At 44.7% G+C, this 23,063-nt stretch overlaps 1 protein-coding gene across 1 annotated transcript in view; it reads left to right on the top strand.

Annotated features, from left to right (window-relative positions):
* The window catches only part of otud7a (OTU deubiquitinase 7A), a 62,900-nt gene that overhangs the window by 6,347 nt on the left and 33,490 nt on the right, over positions 1-23,063 (top strand). The window contains exons 2-3 of the mRNA XM_084196360.1: positions 21,747-21,929; positions 22,392-22,610. Coding sequence (XP_084052486.1) covers positions 21,747-21,929; positions 22,392-22,610 — 402 coding nt within the window. The remainder of the gene's footprint in view (positions 1-21,746; positions 21,930-22,391; positions 22,611-23,063) is intronic.

Below are 23,063 nucleotides of genomic sequence, written 5' to 3'. Positions count from 1 at the left end.
TCATGCATATTTAAGTCCAAGCTGTTACTCGGCCACTCAGGAACATATACTGTCTCCTTGGTAACCAACTCCAGTGTAGATTTGGCCTACTGTTTTAGGTTATTGTCCTGCTGAAAGATGAATTAATCTCCCAGTGTTTGGTGGAAAGCATACTTGAACCAGGTTTTCCTCTAGGATTTTGCATGTGCTTAGTTCCATTCCGTTAATTTTTTTATCCTGAAAAACTCCCCAGTCTTTAACGATTACAAGCATACCCATAACATGATGCAGCCACCACCATGCTTGAAAATATGAAGAATGGTACTCAGTGATGTGTTGTGTTGGATTTGCCTCAAATCATAAAACGTTGTATTTTGAACAAAAAGTAAATTGCTTTTCCACAGTTTATACAGTATTACTTAAGTGCCTTGTTTCAAACAGGATGCATGTTTTGTAAGATTTCTATTCTGTACAGGGCTCCTTCTTTTCACTCTGTCAATTAGGGAAGTATTGTGGAGTAACTACAATGTTGATCCATCCTCAGTTTTCTCCTATCACATTGGCCTCATGGTGAAATCACTGAGCGGTTTCATTCCTTTCTGGCAACTGAGTTAGGAAGGACACATGTGTCTTTGTAGTGACTGGGTGTATTGATACACCATCCAAAGTGTAATTAATAACTTCACCATGCTCAAAAGGATATTCAATGTCTGCTTTTTAAAGTTTTACCCATCTACCAATGAATTCCCTTTGCGAGGCATTGGAAAACCTCCCTGGTCTTTGTGATTGAATCTGTTTGAAATTCATTGCTCGACTGAGGGACCTTAAAGATAATTGTACAGTATGTGTGGGGTACAGAGATGAGGTAGTCATTCAAAAATAATGTTAAACACTATTAATGCACACAAGAGTCGATGCAACCTATGTGACTTGTTAAGCACCTTTTTTACTCCTGAACATATTTAGGCTTGCCATTACAAAGGGGTTGAATACTTATTTAGTCAAGACATTTCAGCTTTTCAATTTTTTATTAATTTGTTTAAAACAAAATTAAAACATTATTCCACTTTGATGGGGTATTGTACAGTGGGGAAAAAAAGTATTTAGTCAGCCACCAATTGTGCAAGTTATCCCACTTAAAAAGATGAGAGAGGCCTGTAATTTTCATCATAGGTACATGTCAACTATGACAGACAAAATGAGAAAAAAAAATCCAGAAAATCACATTGTAGGATTTTTTATGAATTTATTTGCAAATTATGGTGGAAAATAAGTATTTGGTCACCTACAAACAAGCAATATTTCTGGCTCTCACAGACCTGTAACTTCTTCTTTAAGAGGCTCCTCTGTCCTCCACTCGTTACCTGTATTAATGGCACCTGTCTCTCATCTTTTTAAGTGCGAGAAGTTGCACAATTGGTGGCTGACTAAATACTTTTTCCCCACTGTATGTAGCCCAGTGACAAAAACATCTCAATTTAATCTATTTTTAAATTCAGATTGTAACACAAGAACAGGTGGGAAAAGTGAAGGGGTGTGAATACTTTCTGAAGGCCCTGGATGTGCTGTGATACACAATTTGGCCCAGACTCACTCAGTAAGACATGACAGTGTGAGAGTTACATTTACATTTACATTTTAGGTATTTAGCAGACGCTCTTATCCAGAGCGACTTACAGTTAGTGAGTGCATACATTATTTATATTTTACATACTGGCCCCCCTGTGGGAATCGAACCAACAACCCTGGCGTTGCAAACGCCATGCTCTACCAACTGAGCTACATCCTTGCCGGCCGTTCCCTCCCCTACCCTGGACGACGCTGGGCCAATTGTGCGCCGCCCCATGGGTCTCCCGGTCGCGGCCGGCTACGACAGAGCCTGGAGTTAACTGTTCTAGACTCACTCAGTAAGACATGACAGTGTGAGAGTTAACTGTTCCCACTGAGTGTTCTAGTGCAGGGAGTGCCCTAGTTAGCGACAAGCTAAGCTAACTCACATCTCCCTGTGTGTGAGTGTGTGAGTGTGTGTGTGTGTGTGAGGTGCTGTGTGAAGTCTTACAGGCATGTACAACCTGGACTCAGAGGTAAATGTAAACATAGTACACGTAAATCTGTGACACTCAAATTATTATGATATGTTACGAATGGCGTGTACGGTGTTAGTTTGTGGATGTCCATAATCCAATGTCCATAATCCAATGATATGATATGTTACGAATTACAATTAAAGTTGTCCGTGATGTGATTCGAACACGTAACCTTTGGGTTGCTAGACGTTTGCGTTATACGGCTACCCATCCTCCCCGACCAACCTCCCTCCTTTCGTTTTTTGGCTTAAGTAACCTTCTATTTTAATGCAGCAGGGTTATGGAAAAAAGTGTCGGGAGAGGAGAGGAGGCTTGCTGCAGAATTACCGTTATCACCAAACACACGTTCTTCATGGAGACCCACATCAATATAAACTCAGTTCATAGAGACCCACATCAAATGGCTCCCTCCCTCCCCCTCCCTCCCTCCCTCCCTCCCTCCCTCCCTCCCTCCCTCCCTCCCTCTCCCTCCCTCCCTCCCTCCATTCTTTATCTCTACATTGCTGTTAGTTGGGCCAGTCATCAAAGCAGAAGGTGTGAGCTGAAGGGAGGCTGAAGGCGTCTTTGAGGAGAGAAGGAAATAGAGCAATCTGTGGACGAAAGAGAGAAATCAGCACCAGTACTGTAGACTAGAGGAATACTGACTGACTGTGGACCAGATGACACCTTATTCACTACGTAGTGCACTACTTTTGACCAGGGCCCATAGGACTCTGGTCAAAAGTAGTGCACTGTTCAGGGAATAGGGTGCCATTTGGGAAACATCCACTGTGTACTGTAGGCTGGAGAGAGGACGACCAGTCAGAAATGCATGAGCTAGCATTTTGAGTCTGATGCACAGATTCTATGAGCTATTAGCTTGTATACTGAACCACGACCCCCACCTCTCTTCTTCTATACTGAACCTAGACCCCCACCTCTCTTCTTCTATACTGAACCACGACCCCCACCTCTCTTCTTCTATACTGAACCTAGACCCCCACCTCTCTTCTTCTATACTGAACCTTGACCACCACCTCTCTTCTATACTGAACCACGACCCCCACCTCTCTTCTTCTATACTGAACCACGACCACCACCTCTCTTCTTCTATACTGAACCTAGACCACCACCTCTCTTCTTCTATACTGAACCTAGACCACCACCTCTCTTCTTCTATACTGAACCTAGACCACCACCTCTCTTCTTCTATACTGAACCTAGACCACCACCTCTCTTCTTCTATACTGAACCTAGACCACCACCTCTCTTCTATACTGAACCTAGACCACCACCTCTCTTCTATACTGAACCTAGACCACCACCTCTCTTCTATACTGAACCTAGACCACCACCTCTCTTCTATACTGAACCTTGACCACCACCTCTCTTCTTCTATACTGAACCTAGACCACCACCTCTCTTCTATACTGAACCTAGACCACCACCTCTCTTCTTCTATACTGAACCTAGACCACCACCTCTCTTCTATACTGAACCTAGACCACCACCTCTCTTCTTCTATACTGAACCTAGACCACCACCTCTCTTCTTCTATACTGAACCTAGACCACCACCTCTCTTCTATACTGAACCTAGACCACCACCTCTCTTCTTCTATACTGAACCTAGACCACCACCTCTCTTCTTCTATACTGAACCTAGACCACCAACTCTCTTCTATACTGAACCTAGACCACCACCTCTCTTCTTCTATACTGAACCTAGACCACCACCTCTCTTCTTCTATACTGAACCTAGACCACCACCTCTCTTCTATACTGAACCTAGACCACCACCTCTCTTCTATACTGAACCTAGACCCCCACCTCTCTTCTTCTATACTGAACCTAGACCACCACCTCTCTTCTTCTATACTGAACCTAGACCCCCACCTCTCTTCTATACTGAACCTTGACCACCACCTCTCTTCTATACTGAACCTAGACCACCACCTCTATTCTTCTATACTGAACCTAGACCACCACCTCTCTTCTTCTATACTGAACCTAGACCACCACCTCTCTTCTTCTATACTGAACCTAGACCACCACCTCTCTTCTTCTATACTGAACCTAGACCACCACCTCTCTTCTTCCATACTGAACCTAGACCACCACCTCTCTTCTTCTATACTGAACCTAGACCACCACCTCTCTTCTTCCATACTGAACCTAGACCACCACCTCTCTTCTATACTGAACCTAGACCACCACCTCTCTTCTTCCATACTGAACCTAGACCACCACCTCTCTTCTTCTATACTGAACCTAGACCACCACCTCTCTTCTTCTATACTGAACCTAGACCACCACCTCTCTTCTATACTGAACCTAGACCACCACCTCTCTTCTATACTGAACCTAGACCACCACCTCTCTTCTTCTATACTGAACCTAGACCACCACCTCTCTTCCATACTGAACCTAGACCCCCACCTCTCTTTTATACTGAACCTAGACCACCACCTCTCTTCTTCTATACTGAACCTAGACCACCATCTCTCTTCTTCTATACTGAACCTAGACCACCACCTCTCTTCTATACTGAACCTAGACCACCACCTCTCTTCTATACTGAACCTAGACCACCACCTCTCTTCTTCTATACTGAACCTAGACCACCACCTCTTTTCTATACTGATCCTAGAGCACCACCTCTCTTCTTCTATACTGAACAACGACCCCCACCTCTCTTCTTCTATACTGAACCTAGACCACCACCTCTCTTCTTCTATACTGAACCTAGACCACCACCTCTCTTCTTCTATACTGAACCTAGACCACCACCTCTCTTCTATACTGAACCTAGACCACCACCTCTCTTCTTCTATACTGAACCTAGACCCCCACCTCTCTTCTATACTGAACCTAGACCACCACCTCTCTTCTATACTGAACCTAGACCACCACCTCTCTTCTTCTATACTGAACCTAGACCACCACCTCTCTTCTTCTATACTGAACCTAGACCACCACCTCTCTTCTATACTGAACCTAGACCCCCACCTCTCTTCTATACTGAACCTAGACCACCACCTCTCTTCTTCTATACTGAACCTAGACCCCCACCTCTCTTCTATACTGAACCTAGACCACCACCTCTCTTCTATACTGAACCTAGACCACCACCTCTCTTCTTCTATACTGAACCTAGACCACCACCTCTCTTCTTCCATACTGAAGCTAGACCACCACCTCTCTTCCATACTGAACCTAGACCACCACCTCTCTTCTTCTATACTGAACCTAGACCACCACCTCTCTTCTTCTATACTGAACCTAGACCACCACCTCTCTTCTTCTATACTGAACCTAGACCACCACCTCTCTTCTTCTATACTGAACCTAGACCACCACCTCTCTTCTATACTGAACCTAGACCACCACCTCTCTTCTATACTGAACCTAGACCACCACCTCTCTTCTTCTATACTGAACCTAGACCACCACCTCTCTTCCATACTGAACCTAGACCCCCACCTCTCTTCTATACTGAACCTAGACCACCACCTCTCTTCTTCTATACTGAACCTAGACCACCACCTCTCTTCTTCTATACTGAACCTAGACCACCACCTCTCTTCTATACTGAACCTAGACCACCACCTCTCTTCTATACTGAACCTAGACCACCACCTCTCTTCTTCTATACTGAACCTAGACCACCACCTCTCTTCTATACTGATCCTAGAGCACCACCTCTCTTCTTCTATACTGAACCACGACCCCCACCTCTCTTCTTCTATACTGAACCTAGACCACCACCTCTCTTCTTCTATACTGAACCTAGACCACCACCTCTCTTCTTCTATACTGAACCTAGACCACCACCTCTCTTCTATACTGAACCTAGACCACCACCTCTCTTCTTCTATACTGAACCTAGACCCCCACCTCTCTTCTATACTGAACCTAGACCACCACCTCTCTTCTATACTGAACCTATACCACCACCTCTCTTCTTCTATACTGAACCTAGACCACCACCTCTCTTCTTCTATACTGAACATAGATCACCACCTCTCTTCTATACTGAACCTAGACCACCACCTCTCTTCTTCTATACTGAACCTAGACCCCCACCTCTCTTCTATACTGAACCTAGACCACCACCTCTCTTCTATACTGAACCTAGACCACCACCTCTCTTCTATACTGAACCTAGACCACCACCTCTCTTCTTCTATACTGAACCTAGACCACCACCTCTCTTCTATACTGAACCTAGACTACCACCTCTCTTCTATACTGAACCTAGACCACCACATATCTTCTATACTGAACCTAGACCACCACCTCTCTTCTATACTGAACCTAGACCACCACCTCTCTTCTATACTGAACCTAGACCACCACCTCTCTTCTTCTATACTGAACCTAGACCACCACCTCTCTTCTTCCATACTGAACCTAGACCACCACCTCTCTTCCATACTGAACCTAGACCACCACCTCTCTTCTTCTATACTGAACCTAGACCACCACCTCTCTTCTTCTATACTGAACCTAGACCACCACCTATCTTCTTCTATACTGAACCTAGACCACCACCTCTCTTCTTCTATACTGAACCTAGACCACCACCTCTCTTCTATACTGAACCTAGACCACCACCTCTCTTCTTCTATACTGAACCTAGACCACCACCTCTCTTCCATACTGAACCTAGACCACCACCTCTCTTCTTCTATACTGAACCTAGACCACCACCTCTCTTCTTCTATACTGAACCTAGACCACCACCTCTCTTCTATACTGAACCTAGACCACCACCTCTCTTCTTCTATACTGAACCTAGACCACCACCTCTCTTCTATACTGAACCTAGACCACCACCTCTCTTCTATACTGAACCTAGACCACCACCTCTCTTCTATACTGAACCTAGACCACCACCTCTCTTCTATACTGAACCTAGACCACCACCTCTCTTCTTCTATACTGAACCTAGACCACCACCTCTCTTCTATACTGAACCTAGACCACCACCTCTCTTCTATACTGAACCTAGACCACCACCTCTCTTATTCTATACTGAACCACGACCACCACCTCTCTTCTTCTATACTGAACCTAGACCACCACCTCTCTTCTTCTATACTGAACCTAGACCACCACCTCTCTTCTATACTGAACCTAGACCACCACCTCTCTTCTATACTGAACCACGACCCCCACCTCTCTTCTTCTATACTGAACCTAGACCACCACCTCTCTTCTTCTATACTGAACCTAGACCACCACCTCTCTTCTATACTGAACCTAGACCACCACCTCTCTTCTATACTGAACCTAGACCACCACCTCTCTTCTATACTGAACCTAGACCCCCACCTCTCTTCTTCTATACTGAACCTAGACCACCACCTCTCTTCTATACTGAACCTAGACCACCACCTCTCTTCTATACTGAACCTAGACCACCACCTCTCTTCTTCTATACTGATCCTAGAGCACCACCTCTCTTCTTCTATACTGAACCACGACCACCACCTCTCTTCTTCTATACTGAACCTAGACCACCACCTCTCTTCTTCTATACTGAACCTAGACCACCACCTCTCTTCTATACTGAACCTAGACCACCACCTCTCTTCTTCTATACTGAACCTAGACCACCACCTCTCTTCTTCTATACTGAACCTAGACCACCACCTCTCTTCTATACTGAACCTAGACCACCACCTCTCTTCTTCTATACTGAACCTAGACCACCACCTCTCTTCTATACTGAACCTAAACCACCACCTCTCTTCTTCTATACTGAACCTAGACCACCACCTCTCTTCTATACTGAACCTAGACCACCACCTCTCTTCTATACTGAACCTAGACCACCACCTCTCTTCTTCTATACTGAACCTAGACCACCACCTCTCTTCTATACTGAACCTAGACTACCACCTCTCTTCTATACTGAACCTAGACCACCACATATCTTCTATACTGAACCTAGACCACCACCTCTCTTCTATACTGAACCTAGACCACCACCTCTCTTCTATACTGAACCTAGACCACCACCTCTCTTCTTCTATACTGAACCTTGACCACCACCTCTCTTCTTCTATACTGAACCTAGACCACCACCTCTCTTCTATACTGAACCTAGACCACCACCTCTCTTCTTCTATACTGAACCTAGACCACCACCTCTCTTCTATACTGAACCTAGACCACCACCTCTCTTCTTCTATACTGAACCTAGACCACCACCTCTCTTCTTCTATACTGAACCTAGACCACCACCTCTCTTCTATACTGAACCTAGACCACCACCTCTCTTCTTCTATACTGAACCTAGACCACCACCTCTCTTCTTCTATACTGAACCTAGACCACCAACTCTCTTCTATACTGAACCTAGACCACCACCTCTCTTCTTCTATACTGAACCTAGACCACCACCTCTCTTCTTCTATACTGAACCTAGACCACCACCTCTCTTCTATACTGAACCTAGACCACCACCTCTCTTCTATACTGAACCTAGACCCCCACCTCTCTTCTTCTATACTGAACCTAGACCACCACCTCTCTTCTTCTATACTGAACCTAGACCCCCACCTCTCTTCTATACTGAACCTTGACCACCACCTCTCTTCTATACTGAACCTAGACCACCACCTCTATTCTTCTATACTGAACCTAGACCACCACCTCTCTTCTTCTATACTGAACCTAGACCACCACCTCTCTTCTTCTATACTGAACCTAGACCACCACCTCTCTTCTTCTATACTGAACCTAGACCACCACCTCTCTTCTTCCATACTGAACCTAGACCACCACCTCTCTTCTTCTATACTGAACCTAGACCACCACCTCTCTTCTTCCATACTGAACCTAGACCACCACCTCTCTTCTATACTGAACCTAGACCACCACCTCTCTTCTTCCATACTGAACCTAGACCACCACCTCTCTTCTTCTATACTGAACCTAGACCACCACCTCTCTTCTTCTATACTGAACCTAGACCACCACCTCTCTTCTATACTGAACCTAGACCACCACCTCTCTTCTATACTGAACCTAGACCACCACCTCTCTTCTTCTATACTGAACCTAGACCACCACCTCTCTTCCATACTGAACCTAGACCCCCACCTCTCTTTTATACTGAACCTAGACCACCACCTCTCTTCTTCTATACTGAACCTAGACCACCATCTCTCTTCTTCTATACTGAACCTAGACCACCACCTCTCTTCTATACTGAACCTAGACCACCACCTCTCTTCTATACTGAACCTAGACCACCACCTCTCTTCTTCTATACTGAACCTAGACCACCACCTCTTTTCTATACTGATCCTAGAGCACCACCTCTCTTCTTCTATACTGAACAACGACCCCCACCTCTCTTCTTCTATACTGAACCTAGACCACCACCTCTCTTCTTCTATACTGAACCTAGACCACCACCTCTCTTCTTCTATACTGAACCTAGACCACCACCTCTCTTCTATACTGAACCTAGACCACCACCTCTCTTCTTCTATACTGAACCTAGACCCCCACCTCTCTTCTATACTGAACCTAGACCACCACCTCTCTTCTATACTGAACCTAGACCACCACCTCTCTTCTTCTATACTGAACCTAGACCACCACCTCTCTTCTTCTATACTGAACCTAGACCACCACCTCTCTTCTATACTGAACCTAGACCCCCACCTCTCTTCTATACTGAACCTAGACCACCACCTCTCTTCTTCTATACTGAACCTAGACCCCCACCTCTCTTCTATACTGAACCTAGACCACCACCTCTCTTCTATACTGAACCTAGACCACCACCTCTCTTCTTCTATACTGAACCTAGACCACCACCTCTCTTCTTCCATACTGAAGCTAGACCACCACCTCTCTTCCATACTGAACCTAGACCACCACCTCTCTTCTTCTATACTGAACCTAGACCACCACCTCTCTTCTTCTATACTGAACCTAGACCACCACCTCTCTTCTTCTATACTGAACCTAGACCACCACCTCTCTTCTTCTATACTGAACCTAGACCACCACCTCTCTTCTATACTGAACCTAGACCACCACCTCTCTTCTATACTGAACCTAGACCACCACCTCTCTTCTTCTATACTGAACCTAGACCACCACCTCTCTTCCATACTGAACCTAGACCCCCACCTCTCTTCTATACTGAACCTAGACCACCACCTCTCTTCTTCTATACTGAACCTAGACCACCACCTCTCTTCTTCTATACTGAACCTAGACCACCACCTCTCTTCTATACTGAACCTAGACCACCACCTCTCTTCTATACTGAACCTAGACCACCACCTCTCTTCTTCTATACTGAACCTAGACCACCACCTCTCTTCTATACTGATCCTAGAGCACCACCTCTCTTCTTCTATACTGAACCACGACCCCCACCTCTCTTCTTCTATACTGAACCTAGACCACCACCTCTCTTCTTCTATACTGAACCTAGACCACCACCTCTCTTCTTCTATACTGAACCTAGACCACCACCTCTCTTCTATACTGAACCTAGACCACCACCTCTCTTCTTCTATACTGAACCTAGACCCCCACCTCTCTTCTATACTGAACCTAGACCACCACCTCTCTTCTATACTGAACCTATACCACCACCTCTCTTCTTCTATACTGAACCTAGACCACCACCTCTCTTCTTCTATACTGAACATAGATCACCACCTCTCTTCTATACTGAACCTAGACCACCACCTCTCTTCTTCTATACTGAACCTAGACCCCCACCTCTCTTCTATACTGAACCTAGACCACCACCTCTCTTCTATACTGAACCTAGACCACCACCTCTCTTCTATACTGAACCTAGACCACCACCTCTCTTCTTCTATACTGAACCTAGACCACCACCTCTCTTCTATACTGAACCTAGACTACCACCTCTCTTCTATACTGAACCTAGACCACCACATATCTTCTATACTGAACCTAGACCACCACCTCTCTTCTATACTGAACCTAGACCACCACCTCTCTTCTATACTGAACCTAGACCACCACCTCTCTTCTTCTATACTGAACCTAGACCACCACCTCTCTTCTTCCATACTGAACCTAGACCACCACCTCTCTTCCATACTGAACCTAGACCACCACCTCTCTTCTTCTATACTGAACCTAGACCACCACCTCTCTTCTTCTATACTGAACCTAGACCACCACCTATCTTCTTCTATACTGAACCTAGACCACCACCTCTCTTCTTCTATACTGAACCTAGACCACCACCTCTCTTCTATACTGAACCTAGACCACCACCTCTCTTCTTCTATACTGAACCTAGACCACCACCTCTCTTCCATACTGAACCTAGACCACCACCTCTCTTCTTCTATACTGAACCTAGACCACCACCTCTCTTCTTCTATACTGAACCTAGACCACCACCTCTCTTCTATACTGAACCTAGACCACCACCTCTCTTCTTCTATACTGAACCTAGACCACCACCTCTCTTCTATACTGAACCTAGACCACCACCTCTCTTCTATACTGAACCTAGACCACCACCTCTCTTCTATACTGAACCTAGACCACCACCTCTCTTCTATACTGAACCTAGACCACCACCTCTCTTCTTCTATACTGAACCTAGACCACCACCTCTCTTCTATACTGAACCTAGACCACCACCTCTCTTCTATACTGAACCTAGACCACCACCTCTCTTATTCTATACTGAACCACGACCACCACCTCTCTTCTTCTATACTGAACCTAGACCACCACCTCTCTTCTTCTATACTGAACCTAGACCACCACCTCTCTTCTATACTGAACCTAGACCACCACCTCTCTTCTATACTGAACCACGACCCCCACCTCTCTTCTTCTATACTGAACCTAGACCACCACCTCTCTTCTTCTATACTGAACCTAGACCACCACCTCTCTTCTATACTGAACCTAGACCACCACCTCTCTTCTATACTGAACCTAGACCACCACCTCTCTTCTATACTGAACCTAGACCCCCACCTCTCTTCTTCTATACTGAACCTAGACCACCACCTCTCTTCTATACTGAACCTAGACCACCACCTCTCTTCTATACTGAACCTAGACCACCACCTCTCTTCTTCTATACTGATCCTAGAGCACCACCTCTCTTCTTCTATACTGAACCACGACCACCACCTCTCTTCTTCTATACTGAACCTAGACCACCACCTCTCTTCTTCTATACTGAACCTAGACCACCACCTCTCTTCTATACTGAACCTAGACCACCACCTCTCTTCTTCTATACTGAACCTAGACCACCACCTCTCTTCTTCTATACTGAACCTAGACCACCACCTCTCTTCTATACTGAACCTAGACCACCACCTCTCTTCTTCTATACTGAACCTAGACCACCACCTCTCTTCTATACTGAACCTAAACCACCACCTCTCTTCTTCTATACTGAACCTAGACCACCACCTCTCTTCTATACTGAACCTAGACCACCACCTCTCTTCTATACTGAACCTAGACCACCACCTCTCTTCTTCTATACTGAACCTAGACCACCACCTCTCTTCTATACTGAACCTAGACTACCACCTCTCTTCTATACTGAACCTAGACCACCACATATCTTCTATACTGAACCTAGACCACCACCTCTCTTCTATACTGAACCTAGACCACCACCTCTCTTCTATACTGAACCTAGACCACCACCTCTCTTCTTCTATACTGAACCTAGACCACCACCTCTCTTCTTCCATACTGAACCTAGACCACCACCTCTCTTCCATACTGAACCTAGACCACCACCTCTCTTCTTCTATACTGAACCTAGACCACCACCTCTCTTCTTCTATACTGAACCTAGACCACCACCTCTCTTCTTCTATACTGAACCTAGACCACCACCTCTCTTCTTCTATACTGAACCTAGACCACCACCTCTCTTCTATACTGAACCTAGACCACCACCTCTCTTCTTCTATACTGAACCTAGACCACCACCTCTCTTCCATACTGAACCTAGACAACCACCTCTCTTCTTCTATACTGAACCTAGACCACCACCTCTCTTCTTCTATACTGAACCTAGACCACCACCTCTCTTCTATACTGAACCTAGACCACCACCTCTCTTCTTCTATACTGAACCTAGACCACCACCTCTCTTCTATACTGAACCTAGACCATCACCTCTCTTCTATACTGAACCTAGACCACCACCTCTCTTCTATACTGAACCTAGACCACCACCTCTCTTCTATACTGAACCTAGACCACCACCTCTCTTCTTCTATACTGAACCTAGACCACCACCTCTCTTCTATACTGAACCTAGACCACCACCTCTCTTCTATACTGAACCTAGACCACCACCTCTCTTATTCTATACTGAACCACGACCACCACCTCTCTTCTTCTATACTGAACCTAGACCACCACCTCTCTTCTTCTATACTGAACCTAGACCACCACCTCTCTTCTATACTGAACCTAGACCACCACCTCTCTTCTATACTGAACCACGACCCCCACCTCTCTTCTTCTATACTGAACCTAGACCACCACCTCTCTTCTTCTATACTGAACCTAGACCACCACCTCTCTTCTATACTGAACCTAGACCACCACCTCTCTTCTATACTGAACCTAGACCACCACCTCTCTTCTATACTGAACCTAGACCCCCACCTCTCTTCTTCTATACTGAACCTAGACCACCACCTCTCTTCTTCTATACTGAACCTAGACCACCACCTCTCTTCTATACTGAACCTAGACCACCACCTCTCTTATTCTATACTGAACCTAGACCACCACCTCTCTTCTTCTATACTGAACCTAGACCACCACCTCTCTTCTTCTATACTGAACCTAGACCACCACCTCTCTTCTTCTATACTGAACCTAGACCACCACCTCTCTTCTATACTGAACCTAGACCACCACCTCTCTTCTTCTATACTGAACCTAGACCACCACCTCTTTTCTTCTATACTGAACCTAGACCACCACCTCTCTTCTTCTATACTGAACCTAGACCACCACCTCTCTTCTTCTATACTGAACCTAGACCACCACCTCTCTTCTATACTGAACCTAGACCACCACCTCTCTTCTATACTGAACCTAGACCACCACCTCTCTTCTTCTATACTGAACCTAGACCCCCACCTCTCTTCTTCTATACTGAACCTAGACCACCACCTCTCTTCTTCTATACTGAACCTAGACCCCCACCTCTCTTCTTCTATACTGAACCTAGACCACCACCTCTCTTCTTCTATACTGAACCTAGACCACCACCTCTCTTCTATACTGAACCTAGACCACCACCTCTCTTCTATACTGAACCTAGACCCCCACCTCTCTTCTTCTATACTGAACCTAGACCACCACCTCTCTTCTTCTATACTGAACCTAGACCACCACCTCTCTTCTATACTGAACCTAGACCACCACCTCTCTTCTTCTATACTGAACCTAGACCACCACCTCTCTTCTTCTATACTGTACCTAGACCACCACCTCTCTTCTATACTGAACCTAGACCACCACCTCTCTTCTTCTATACTGAACCTAGACCACCACCTCTCTTCTATACTGAACCTAGACCACCACCTCTCTTCTTCTATACTGAACCTAGACCACCACCTCTCTTCTATACTGAACCTAGACCACCACCTCTCTTCTTCTATACTGAACCTAGACCCCCACCTCTCTTCTTCTATACTGAACCTAGACCACCACCTCTCTTCTTCTATACTGAACCTAGACCACCACCTCTCTTCTTCTATACTGAACCTAGACCACCACCTATCTCCTTCTTCCTCCTCTCACTCTCTTGTTCTCTCTCGTTCTCTCTCTCTCTCTCTCTCTCTCTCTCTCTCTCTCTCTGCCCTCCAGCTCATTCTTAGTTTGACTTATGCAGAGGTGGATGATGTGCGTAGGTAGAGGGGCGGGTCCTGATTACACACACACACACACACACACACACACATACACACACACACACCTCTCAGAGTCGGAGGAAGCTGCCAGTCAAGCCACACACCAGCCAAGGACACTCGGTGGTGACCATGGTAACCACTGCTGCTCTGCTCCAGATTCAGAGAGAGAGAGAGAGATGGAGAGAGAAGGAGAGAAAGATATAAATGAAGACAGGTGGAGAGAGAGAGAAAAGGATAGAGAGAGAAACAGAGGGATTTGTGTCAGTCGAATGCATCACAATATTATCAGTTGACTCAATCAGTTTCTTGATGAAACAAAGGACAATCATCTCAGTAACATTAAACATTTTGCCATGGGGCGGAGAGAAAATGTTGCGGTTTTAAAACAAGTTTGCTGCAATTCTACCCATGGCAAAGTGAAGTGAAGATTTGGCAATTTTATAACTAATTTCATGTAATTCTACACATTTTTCCATAGGATGGAGAGAAATGTTTGCAGTGTTTAATATGATATCTGTGTGAGAGTGACTAACAAAATCAATGGGGGACCCCTGGTCGGTAATTCGACCATGATTACTACAAGTTTAGATAGCTGGCTAGACTAACTTACCAATCTAAATGTTAGATGACACGGCTAATTGAGTGAGTGACTGTCAGTGACTGACATAACAAGAGAAAAACTGCTGATGCACAAAGCACATTTAGAAATTGCACCTTTGGTGTGTTCTACTATTCCACCTGGCAATAGTAAGTTGAGACACTGGCTGAGTTCCCAAAAATACAAATAAATACTAAATTGTTTTTAGTTTTTGGAAATGGATCCACGGGCCTCCATCCCTGGCTCTTATTGGTTGTCTAATATTATTCTGCTGTATCAAGGGCTTGCATGGTAGGGCCGTCCCAAATGGCACCCTATACCCTATATAGTGCACTACTTTAGATAGGGCCCTGGCACCCTATTCCCTATATAGCGCACTACTTTAGATAGGGCCCTGGCACCCTATTCCCTAAATAGTGCACTACTTTAGATAGGGCCCTGGCACCCTATTCCCTATATAGTGCACTACTTTAGATAGGGCCCTGGCACCCTATTCCCTATATAGTGCACTACTTTAGATAGGGCCCTGGCACCCTATTCCCTAAATAGTGCACTACTTTAGATAGGGCCCTGGCACCCTATTCCCTATATAGTGCACTACTTTAGATAGGGCCCTGGCACCCTATTCCCTATATAGTGCACTACTTTAGATAGGGCCCTGGCACCCTATTCCCTATATAGTGCACTACTTTAGATAGGGCCCTGGCACCCTATTCCCTATATAGCGCACTACTTTAGATAGGGCCCTGGCACCCTATTCCCTATATAGTGCACTACTTTAGATAGGGCCCTGGCACCCTATTCCCTAAATAGTGCACTACTTTAGATAGGGCCCTGGCACCCTATTCCCTATATAGTGCACTACTTTAGATAGGGCCCTGGCACCCTATTCACTATGTAGTGCACTACTTTAGATAGGGCCCTGGCACCCTATTCCCTATATAGTGCACTACTTTAGACCAGGGCCCTGGCCAGAACTAGTGCACTATATAAGGTGAATATCCCAGCCTGCATCAGGTGACACAGGGTGGCAGTAACTGTGTATGAACAGAAACACCACCTATTGCTCACTGAGAAACAATGAAAAGCACTTCTAATGGAAGACAGAGAAAAACACTTATCCACCGAGTAGAGCATGTCATCTGGGTCCGCAGCAGATTGTGTCGTCCTGGTGCATCTGCGCACGGTCACATGCCAACACCAAGCTGTGGTTTCTCTGCGTGGGCGATGGAACTATGTACAGGAAACACTTTGTTGACCTTAATCTTGGAACCTTTAAGGAAAATATTGTGCGCTAGCTAGTTAGTTAGCTAGTAGTTAGTAGATAGTTAGTTAGTCCATACATTACATGAGCTATGCACCGGCAATACATAGTTGACCTGAGCTTCACAAAACTACTACATTCTGTATTGTTGTTAGAGAGATGGGACTACATTCTGTATTGTTGTTAGAGAGATGGGACTACATTCTGTATTGTTATTAGAGAGATGGGACTACATTCTGTATTGTTATTAGAGAGATGGGACTACATTCTGTATTGTTGTTAGAGAGATGGGACTACATTCTGTATTGTTATTAGAGAGATGGGACTACATTCTGTATTGTTGTTAGAGAGATGGGACTACATTCTGTATTGTTGTTAGAGAGATGGGACTACATTCTGTATTGTTATTAGAGAGATGGGACTACATTCTGTATTGTTATTAGAGAGATGGGACTACATTCTGTATTGTTATTAGAGAGATGGGACTACATTCTGTATTGTTATTAGAGAGATGGGACTACATTCTGTATTGTTGTTAGAGAGATGGGACTACATTCTGTATTGTTGTTAGAGAGATGGGACTACATTCTGTATTGTTATTAGAGAGATGGGACTACATTCTGTATTGTTATTAGAGAGATGGGACTACATTCTGTATTGTTATTAGAGAGATGGGACTACATTCTGTATTGTTATCTGAGAGATGGGACTACATTCTGTATTGTTGTTAGAGAGATGGGACTACATTCTGTATTGTTGTTAGAGAGATGGGACTACATTCTGTATTGTTATTAGAGAGATGGGACTACATTCTGTATTGTTATTAGAGAGATGGGACTACATTCTGTATTGTTGTTAGAGAGATGGGACTACATTCTGTATTGTTGTTAGAGAGATGGGACTACATTCTGTATTGTTGTTAGAGAGATGGGACTACATTCTGTATTGTTATTAGAGAGATGGGACTACATTCTGTATTGTTGTTAGAGAGATGGGACTACATTCTGTATTGTTATTAGAGAGATGGGACTACATTCTGTATTGTTGTTAGAGAGATGGGACTACAATCTGTATTGTTATTAGAGAGATGGGACTACATTCTGTATTGTTATCTGAGAGATGGGACTACATTCTGTATTGTTATTAGAGAGATGGGACTACATTCTGTATTGTTATCTGAGAGATGGGACTACATTCTGTATTGTTATTAGAGAGATGGGACTACATTCTGTATTGTTGTTAGAGAGATGGGACTACATTCTGTATTGTTATTAGAGAGATGGGACTACATTCTGTATTGTTGTTAGAGAGATGGGACTACATTCTGTATTGTTGTTAGAGAGATGGGACTACATTCTGTATTGTTATCTGAGAGATGGGACTACATTCTGTATTGTTATCTGAGAGATGGGACTACATTCTGTATTGTTATTAGAGAGATGGGACTACATTCTGTATTGTTATCTGAGAGATGGGACTACATTCTGTATTGTTGTTAGAGAGATGGGACTACATTCTGTATTGTTGTTAGAGAGATGGGACTACATTCTGTATTGTTATTAGAGAGATGGGACTACATTCTGTATTGTTGTTAGAGAGATGGGACTACATTCTGTATTGTTATCTGAGAGATGGGACTACATTCTGTATTGTTATCTGAGAGATGGGACTACATTCTGTATTGTTGTTAGAGAGATGGGACTACATTCTGTATTGTTATTAGAGAGATGGGACTACATTCTGTATTGTTATCTGAGAGATGGGACTACATTCTGTATTGTTATTAGAGAGATGGGACTACATTCTGTATTGTTATTAGAGAGATGGGACTACATTCTGTATTGTTATTAGAGAGATGGGACTACATTCTGTATTGTTGTTAGAGAGATGGGACTACATTCTGTATTGTTATCTGAGAGATGGGACTACATTCTGTATTGTTGTTAGAGAGATGGGACTACATTCTGTATTGTTGTTAGAGAGATGGGACTACATTCTGTATTGTTATTAGAGAGATGGGACTACATTCTGTATTGTTATTAGAGAGATGGGACTACATTCTGTATTGTTATTAGAGAGATGGGACTACATTCTGTATTGTTGTTAGAGAGATGGGACTACATTCTGTATTGTTATTAGAGAGATGGGACTACATTCTGTATTGTTGTTAGAGAGATGGGACTACATTCTGTATTGTTGTTAGAGAGATGGGACTACATTCTGTATTGTTATCTGAGAGATGGGACTACATTCTGTATTGTTGTTAGAGAGATGGGACTACATTCTGTATTGTTGTTAGAGAGTTGGGACTACATTCTGTATTGTTATCTGAGAGATGGGACTACATTCTGTATTGTTGTTAGAGAGATGGGACTACATTCTGTATTGTTATTAGAGAGATGGGACTACATTCTGTATTGTTATCTGAGAGATGGGACTACATTCTGTATTGTTGTTAGAGAGATGGGACTACATTCTGTATTGTTGTTAGAGAGTTGGGACTACATTCTGTATTGTTGTTAGAGAGATGGGACTACATTCTGTATTGTTATTAGAGAGATGGGACTACATTCTGTATTGTTGTTAGAGAGATGGGACTACATTCTGTATTGTTATTAGAGAGATGGGACTACATTCTGTATTGTTGTTAGAGAGATGGGACTACATTCTGTATTGTTGTTAGAGAGATGGGACTACATTCTGTATTGTTATCTGAGAGATGGGACTACATTCTGTATTGTTATTAGAGAGATGGGACTACATTCTGTATTGTTGTTAGAGAGATGGGACTACATTCTGTATTGTTATTAGAGAGATGGGACTACATTCTGTATTGTTGTTAGAGAGATGGGACTACATTCTGTATTGTTATCTGAGAGATGGGACTACATTCTGTATTGTTATTAGAGAGATGGGACTACATTCTGTATTGTTGTTAGAGAGATGGGACTACATTCTGTATTGTTATTAGAGAGATGGGACTACATTCTGTATTGTTATCTGAGAGATGGGACTACATTCTGTATTGTTGTTAGAGAGATGGGACTACATTCTGTATTGTTATTAGAGAGATGGGACTACATTCTGTATTGTTGTTAGAGAGATGGGACTACATTCTGTAGAGGATATCTGAGAGGATAACTGTTGTCTCCTCTGCTAATGTCGTTGAACATTTCCGTGTGTGTGGGGGGGGGGAGTTTCCTGTCTGCTCGTTGACGTCCCCTCCCTAACAGAAGGCTTTCTACCCACCCTTTGACGGCCAGGGATTGTATGAGTTGTCCTGGTGAGAAAGACTGGGATGATTGAGTCTGGTTCTGCTATGTCTGTCAGATGAGAGGTTCACACACACACACTGTGTGTCTGATATGGCTGAAGAGAGGCGGTGGAAGGAGTGGTAACTGTCCGCTTCACTTCCCCTGACCCTCCAGTACAAAGCCGTTTAATTGGTTGGCTCCAGTTCCGCTGTTTCCAGGTGGTCTAAATGGTCTTGTTGGTCCCGGAGAACGGTAACACTGGTCTTTTGATAGATACAGTACTGTGTGTGTGAGTGTCAGTGTGGACTAGGTTATGTAATGGTTCTACCGTAGGGTCCTGGGGTCGTCTGGGGACAGACGTTTCTTCTCTCTAACTGTCTAACTGTCAAACAAATGAAACATCTAATGGCCATCTGATGTATGTTCTATTCTGAGTTAAATGAAGGTTGCTGGCTGTCAACCCAACGGTGTGGTTTTGTGCTCTGAGTTGTGTACAGGGTCATTCAAGGAACTAACCAGTTGTAGCATATCTGTCTGCCTGCCTGTCTGCCTGCCTGTCTGTCTGTCTGTCTGTCTGTCTGTCTGTCTGTCTGTCTGTCTGTCTGTATGTCTGTCTGTTTGCCTGTCTGTCTGCCTGTCTGTCTGTCTGTCTGTTTGTCTGTCTGTTTGTCTGTCTGTCTGTCTGGCTATATGTCTGTCTGTCTGATGGACTTTACATGCTGGGGGTTCTGGTGTAACATGAAGCAGCTGTCTGTCTGTCTGATGGACTTTACATGCTGTGGGTTCTGGTGTAACATGAAGCAGCTGTCTGTCTGTCTGTCTAATGGACTTTACATGCTGTGGGTTCTGGTGTAACATGAAGCAGCTGTCTGTCTGTCTGTCTGATGGACTTTACATGCTGTGGGTTCTGGTGTAACATGAAGCAGCTGTCTGTCTGTCTGTCTAATGGACTTTACATGCTGTGGGTTCTGGTGTAACATGAAGCAGCTGTCTGTCTGTCTGTTATCTCACTGTACAAACTATACCTCGTTCCTGTGTCTGTGGTGCAGTTTATCTTAGTGTCTAACATCTGATCACAGCAACAGGATATAAATCCCAGATGTGATGTTGCAGCTCTGCAGGGTCACTAGCTGACACAGACATAAACCTAACCTTAACCCTGAACTTAACCACACACTGCTAACCTTTTTGGTTTTCATGAATTTTGTGTGATATATAGTCCATTTTGACTTAGCCGCTGGCCCATCTAATGGAAAGCATCCCGCTCTGCCTCCAGGACAATAGATGTCCCACTGGCTATAGGGTGAATGCACCAATTTGTGAGTCGCTCTGGATAAGAGCGTCTGCTAAATGACGTAAATGTGCCCTTGAGCAAGGCACTTAACCCTAATTGCTCCTGTAAGTCGCTCTGGATAAGAGCGTCTGCTAAATGACTAAAATGTAAATTGTAAATGTAAATGTCAACCTGCGAAAAAGGGTGAAGATGCTAATTCATTCAAGACTGGTTAATCAGTTGAGCTAAATGCAGATGCACTGTTGCTTTACTGTGAGTCCCTAACAGTGGTGTGTGTCTGTGTGTGTGTCTGTGTGTCTGTGTGTCTGTGTCTGTGTGTGTGTGTGTGCATGTGCATGTGTGTGTGTCCTGCAGGTAAAAACTGGGACCTGAGCGCTGCTCTCAGTGACTATGAGCAGCTAAGACAGGTACACACTGCCAACCTGCCCACTGTCTTCAATGAGGGCCGTTACTACCGGCAACCTGACCATGACACCCCCCAGCACCTCAGCAAGGTGGAGCGGCCCAGTGTCCAGAGACAGGAGGACAACATGCAAGGTGGGCCAAACCATCTGGGGAGATGGGGGGGGGGGGGGTCAGGGACTGGTGGTCATTCCTTTCCAATATTGAGTAGTAATATAGAGTTTTGTTTGCGGTGTTCTACACTGTAGTTGACTGGACCTAAACATGGAAGGTTCATCTAGAAAGCAGTTGAAAGCCATGAAGCTGCAATTTTCACTCTCTCTCTCTCTCTCTCTCTCTCTCTCTCTCTCTCTCTCTCTCTCTCTCTCTCTCTCTCTCTCTCTCTCTCTCTCTCTCTCGCTTTCTCTCCACCTCCCCCTCCCTCCTTCCCTCCTTCCATCCATCCATCCATCTCCCCCCTCTTCCCTCTCTCCCCCCCCCCTCTCTCTCTCTCTCTCTCCCCCCTCTCTTCCCTCTCCCCATCTCTTGCCCTCCCCCACAATCTCTTCCCACTCTCCCCCTCTCCTCCCCCCCTCCATTCCCTGTGTCTCCCTCCAGAGAAGCGCCTGTCTCGGGGCATCTCCCATGCCAGCTCTGCCATCGTGTCGTTGGCACGGTTCCACGTGGCCAGTGAGTGTACCGGTGAGCAGATCCCTCTGGAGATGCCCATCTATACCTTTCAGCTGCCTGACCTCAGCGTCTACAGCGAAGACTTCAGGACCTTCATAGAGAAGGACCTCATCGAACAGTCCACCATGGTGGCCCTGGAACAGGCCGGTGAGATGGGACAGACACGCCAGCCTGCACACACACACACACACACACACACACACACACAACACACACACTGTTTTTAGGGTTCTAAAACACACTCGGTTGATATGGGGTGGACACATCAACCAATTGCCAATTTCCACTTTTTGTTAGTGAAGCCACGCCTTGGATGATGTAGCGTTTGATTACAAGCTGTCTGGCCCGTGGGAGAGAGGACGCTTCACTGCTTCTAGTGATTAAGGCCTGCATGCATCCCAAATGGTAACCCTATTCCCTATATAGTGCACTACTTTTGACCAGGGCCTGTATGGTTCTGGTAAAAAGTAGTGCACTATGTAGGGAATAGGGTGCCATTTTGGGACTGAACCTAAGATCTCAGAGAACACGTTGTTTTTGTTTCTCCCCAGAGGAGTTGCTTTAAAGGATGCCTCCTGTTACTTGTCCGTTCCCATCCGG

The sequence above is a fragment of the Coregonus lavaretus genome (assembly GCF_964263955.1).
Source record: "Coregonus lavaretus genome assembly, contig: HAP1_SCAFFOLD_2289, whole genome shotgun sequence".
NCBI classification, from domain to species: domain Eukaryota; kingdom Metazoa; phylum Chordata; class Actinopteri; order Salmoniformes; family Salmonidae; genus Coregonus; species Coregonus lavaretus.
The sequence above is the reverse complement of the archived record's forward strand: the minus strand, read 5'-3'. Positions and strand labels throughout refer to the sequence as shown.